Raw genomic sequence first — 6,000 nt, forward strand, 5'->3', positions numbered from 1 at the left:
GAAGGGTGGATTTTAGGCAGAGACAGCAAGCTAAAAACCCTGAGGCAGAGCATGAGGAACATAGTAGGTTAGAAGGACAGTAGTAGGAGAAATACATAATAATAAATACTTTTAGACACTAACAGCAATTAACAATAACTACACTTTTATGTGTCAGGTACTGTCCCAAACACTTTTCTAAGCATCTCCATTTTACAGCTGAGGAAACTGAGACACAGAGAGAGGGATTAAGTAATTGGCCCAAGGACAAAGCTAGTGGGTGGTGAAACTAGGCAGCCTGGCTCCAGAACCCTGTTCTCAAATCACTATGCTGTGCTACGGAGGTCAGCTGTGCAATTATGGAGTATCTACAGAATCTCTCAGCCAGCAAGAGATTTAATATGATATAAATGAGGAAACCAACAGGACCTTTTCTGACCTCAAACTATGATAGCTAATAGCAGGTACACATTTTATGTTCCTGTAAATACCAAGTACCAAGCCTTGTCATTTCTGCTACTCTACTCACAGTTCCTAACATATTTCCTCTCATATTACAGCTGTTCAATGGATGATGGCTGTTCAATGTACTCTCATGAGAGAACTTACTATTCATTCTCAGTACAAAATGATGCATTAGATATGTTTCACCAATAAATACATATACAGATCAAAGGCTGGAGGTAAGTACCTCCTTTAAGGAATCAGATCTGTATCAAATTCAGATAACCTGTTTGTTTGCTTTTCAAACATTCTAGAAAAATTACCTCACTATCTGTTTCATTGTCACTTTTCATCTCAAATAGCTAGTGATGATGGGAAATTCTACTTTAATCAACTTCAAATGATCTTTCTGAAGTTTAGGGCCATTTCTTCTGGTCTCTCTAGAGTCTATCCTAAACGGAAGTAAATAAAAGTGAGCATAACTCCAAATAACAATGTTTGAGCTTCCTTCAAATGTTCTTTTCTAAATGCTTAAGGTCTTCATATTCCTTATCAGTTAGGTTTAAGAATTGAGTTTTCTAGAAAGGTTCCCACAAATGCTGATTATAATGGAAGAATTAGTCTATGATGATATTAATAGAACACCTTGAAAGATGCATAATTACAAATAAACTAACACGTAATTCTCTAAATGCATACAAATTGGTTTCCTGATTTTACTGCCCAATCCTCACCTTTTTGCCTGCCAGCTTTCACGGACACTTTAAATCTATTTATACAGACTACCATGTGAATACTACCTGGAAGCTTAGCAACACGGCAGCCCGTGCTTCAGAGGGAATGGCTTCCAAACACACAAAGATTTTAAAAAATCAGTATCAACCTTTCCAAAGCATGTTCTACAAGACACTAGTACTAAGGACAAGCAATATGTATTACAGAGAAAAAGAATCTCATAGTCAAGTAAGTTTGGAGTTTGCTAGGTTAAGCAAAGTTTACCAGGTTTCTTTACCATAGGACTTCTCAGTCTTTAACCTACTCATGGTATGGCTTTTCCTGAAGCACCCCAACCACACTTTGGAAAATGCCTGTGTACAGAATTTGGCTAATGCCTAAAAAGTCCAGTCCAGAAGTCACTAAAGATGACTCTAAGGCTTAAAGACTAGAGTCTTTGTGTATCCAGTCTTGGATACACAGGCTAGGAATCGTTCACAGGAACCAGACTAAAACCGTAAGACTAGGTAAGCCACTTCCTTAGAAACCATATTAAGACTATTCCTTCAAAACTCCTTTTGCCCTATCCTATCTCCAGCTTTACTATCTCCTGCTTCTTTCTCACAATAAATCTACAAAAACTTAAGGACATGAAGATTTAAAGGGTAGGAATAATAAAAATTAAACTGGAAAATGCCTGAGAAAAGATGGCACAATGCATGTGAAAATCATATTATGATCTATTATAACTACCTAATTTTTCCAAGAAAACTTTTTTGAATGGCAAAGCTATGGATCATTTTTTCTTTTCATTTTTTTGGATCATGAAGCTCTTTAAGAATGCAATGAATGCTATAACCCATCTCCACAGAAAAACACAAATACATACAACATTACGCCTATTAATTTTAGAGCACTCCATGGGCCTCCTGAGGCCCAACTAAAGAGCTTTAGTTGTCAGCTCCTAGGTCTCTAGGTAACCCAAGCTGCAGGCACTTCATGACAGATAAAGCCTGCAGAGTTACAGGACACTTACAAGATACGACTTTTTTTATACAGTGCAGATAAAATGTATATATGCATTGGCCTGAAAAAAATAAAGATTACTTATTGACTAAAATCTGAGTCATTTATTCAATACCAAAAAAAGAAGGGTATATGATGGTAATAATACCTCCACAACAAAACAGCTCTGAGAGGTTGATTCCACAAAGTCACACAGCTAATAAATCCCAGATTGTCCACATTCTCATTTAATGCTTTCTAACTAAACCATGCCACCTTAAGTACAATAAATATGTTATTACATTGAGTAGGAAACCATTTTCAAAATAAAAATCTCCACCAACCTTCCAAGAATGACTATAATCAGGTCTCTTATTTATTTAATCCAAGCATTCTATTTTTAGCACCTAAATGTTGACAAATTAAGGAACAAATTATATATACTGGCTTTTGAAAACAAAGTGTACTTCTCTCTAGCACAATTAATTTGTATAAATAAGAAAAATCTAAAACAGCAAAACAAAGAACAAAAATATGTAACTTTATAGCAAAAACTTGATTATAGACAAAAACACAAACAAGAGTTTAGCAGGCAGGAGGATATGATGCCAAGAACTACATGAAGTTTCTCTGCTTTGGTCACTGGTATTGGAAGAGTATGGCAGACAGGGTGCAAGCATCTATTATCTGATGTCCACTTGGCAGACTACATAAACAGTGAGGCCTAACGGCACAGCGGGAGTTAGGTATTCCAACTACTACTTAAAGACCTACACTAACTCAGAGTGTGGCTACAACTCAAATGCTAAACTAAATGTGTGCCTCAGTTTCTCCACTGAAAATGTAATACATTATCTGCCCATCTCCTGTCCTTAGAGAGGCAGTACTGCCTATTGGTTAAGAATACAGTCTCTAACTGGTTTAAATTTTGGCTTTGCCACCTACCAACTTTGGCAAGTTAATCTCCTTGTGCCTCAGTTTATTCAACTGCAAAATGGAGTTAACAAGAGCACCTATCTCACAGAGTTGCTGTTAGGATCAATTAGAAAAATTTACAGTGCCTGGCAAGTAATAAGCATTCCATAAACATCAGCTAGTATTGTCATTATTTTAAACAAATGACAAGATTAACCAACTTACTATACCTTTATTACACTTAGGAAATTACAGGCCCTAATTTTTTTTGCTTTTTAATCATGTGGCTTAACTACTGTTTTTTTTTTAAATATAGTAAGTACATAGCCAATTATTCCTGTAAAAAGATTTACTGTATACCCTGCCCCCTAAAACGTATACATTAATCAAGTTTTAGTTAACTTTTCATCGGAATATAAGTGAACTCCCCCAACCAGTCATAAGCTACTTGCATCCATCCACTTCTACTTTCACAGTCATCACCAAATTCCTTAACAGCATTATTCTTATCTAGACTATGGTAATGGCCTCCCAACTGCTCCATTCCACTCTTCATACTGTAGTAGGGAGCTCTTTTAAAAACCTAAATCTAATGTCACTCCTCTGCTTAAAAGCCTGCAATGGTTCCCCATGGTCCTAAAGAAGTCCCATCTCCTAATGAGAACTAAGAGGCCTGTAAGATCTAGGGCCACCCTCCCGTTCTGGCTGTTCAGGCTTCTTTCAAATCGGGCCTCAGAGCCTTCACATATCATGCTCCTCTATCTGGCATAATCCCCTTTCCCCAGTACCCTAAGCAATGCCTAGTCATCTCTGGGATCTCAGCTAAAAGGTGACGAGCCTCTGATACCCCATACTGGATCAGGTCCTCCTAGTACATGCTCTCATAACCCTGATCCTAATACTCTTCTCTGCAGCACAAAATAAAACTGCAATGATTATTTAAATGGCTATTTCATACTGTCCTTGTCCAAAAAAATAGAAACCCCTAGTAAGATCTGGAACCAAGTCTATCGTTTACTGCTACAACCTAAAGTGCTTACTTGCCCAGTATCTCATACATTGGAGGTGTGCTCAATATACCGATATTGCATAGTGGGAAAAGTGATGAGATCCACGATGGTGAAAAGCAGATCATCCACAAAACGAGACCAAAGCAGAACATTGGCTGCACTGTATTAAATATGTAAGTTACCACAGGCGTTACGCTGAAGAGTAAAAACCTGCTTAAACATGGGCAAAATAAAGTTAAGACTAAACTTTCCAACGCAAAATTAAGTTTCTTTGTGCATCCTCAGGTATGTGAAACAGGAGGAGTTCAACTTCAGTTACGAGTAAGAAGATACACAACTAAATCAAGACTGCTGCCACATTTGGCAACAACCTCCTCTCTTCTTGGCAGTAACTGCGAGGCCAAGAGTTGAGTTGGCCAGGGAAGAGTGATTTATCCTCCCACATTTAGAAGTGGTCCCTCTACAACAGGAATGCTGTACTGCTAATGGACTTTGAATTCTAACCTTGTCAAACCAGTACCTTCCCTAAGTATTCAAGTCACTTTTTAAAAAAAACAAGTTTAAAAGGCATCGCAGTCCAATTCGATTTAGAGAAATCAAAGTTGCTCTTTCCAAAAAAAAAAAAAGTCATTACTTGGAAAATTAAAATAAACTGATAGGGGGATGGATAAGGCGCTAAAGGCTGAGAGCTGTCGATGGAGGATGGAGGTCACCCAGCATAGTATAGTAACTACCACCAAGGCCTGGTGGGCAGCAGCTCCCAACCTAGAGCGGACGATCCCAGGTTCGTGTGAAGCAGGCAGGTTTGACAACGCCAGACCCCTGCTGTCCGGCTCGTGGCGCTGACCCTGCCAATGCAACAAACGCCCAGACCCTCTCTGCACTATGATGAGCAGAGTGGCCCGCTCTCGTTCTGCCTTTCCCTGGAAATGCGCGCAAGAGGGGAGGTGGCAAAAATCACGTTCACCAGAGGGCTCAGGTAAGGGCTGGGGAGGTCTCGGGGTTACACATTTGGCCCTTTGTTCACCAAGGCAGCACAACCCTCGGCGTCCGCAGCTCCTCCTCCCCGACTGCTCCCAGGCGCCAGCGTCTCCCGAGGACCGGCGGCGCGAGCTCCGGCGCCCAGGCTTGGCTGAGGGTCTGGACCCCACGGCCTCGGCGGCGCTCGGCCCCTGCCTTTACCTTGTAGACGTCGCCGTAGGTGCCGCTGCCGATGCGCTGAATCAGCTCGAAGTCCTCCTGCGGGTTCCGGCGGGACAGATCGAAGCCGGGGTTCATGGCTGGCCCCAGGTGCCCCCCACCTCCCTCCCGGGCAGGGGAGGGGGGGTGCTCAGGGGGCCACACGGAGAGAGGGCGCCGCGGCCGGCCCCCGGCTCCCCCAGCGGTCACAATCGCCCGGCTCCACGCTGCGGCCGCCGCCGCCGCCGCTCCCCTCACGCCGCTGCGGACGACGACAAGCGGCCCAACCGTCCCCGCCCCCCGCAGCCCGCCGCCGCGCCGAACCCGGTCACACCCACAAGGAGAGGAGAACCCTCGCAGCCCCTCGCTCGGGGTGAAACTCCAACATGGCTTCCGCTTTCGCCGCTCCTCCCCCTCCCCTTACTCCGACTCCTCCAACCTCCTCCCCCTTTTCCCGACTCCCGCCCGACTGCGCAGCCGCGATCCCGGGGGGAGCGCTCCCGGCCTGGCGCGCATCCGACCCCGTGCGCGTTCCGGCTCCACGCGCCTGCGAGGCCCGGGTCGGCGTCTGAACAGCTTGGGACCCGAAACGCCTCGGCTTTCCTGCGGACCCGCGCCCGGCCGCTGCCGCCAGACGCTTGAGAAGGTTTGCCTGGCCCAGGGACCGTGGTTAGGACCAGCAGAAAGTGGCTTCTTTTCGTTTCTGATTCCCCTAACGACAAAGTTGGATCTTGGGTTATCTGGTCCCAATTCC

The 6,000-nt window shown here is 43.7% G+C and overlaps 1 protein-coding gene across 2 annotated transcripts in view; it reads right to left on the reverse strand.

Annotated features, from left to right (window-relative positions):
- Positions 1–5,651, reverse strand: part of MAP4K3 (mitogen-activated protein kinase kinase kinase kinase 3) — a 184,164-nt gene extending 178,513 nt beyond the window's left edge. The window contains exon 1 of one of the 2 annotated variants that reach the window (XM_023216290.2): positions 5,250–5,635. In XM_023216290.2, coding sequence (XP_023072058.1) covers positions 5,250–5,345 — 96 coding nt within the window. In that variant the 5' untranslated portion in view covers positions 5,346–5,635. Of the gene's footprint in view, positions 1–5,249 lie in introns of both variants that reach the window. The other variant, XM_023216291.2, reaches the window with a different exon arrangement.
- Between the last annotated feature and the right edge of the window lie 349 nt (positions 5,652–6,000).

This window comes from Piliocolobus tephrosceles, chromosome 15, assembly GCF_002776525.5.
Source record: "Piliocolobus tephrosceles isolate RC106 chromosome 15, ASM277652v3, whole genome shotgun sequence".
Lineage (NCBI taxonomy): Eukaryota > Metazoa > Chordata > Mammalia > Primates > Cercopithecidae > Piliocolobus > Piliocolobus tephrosceles.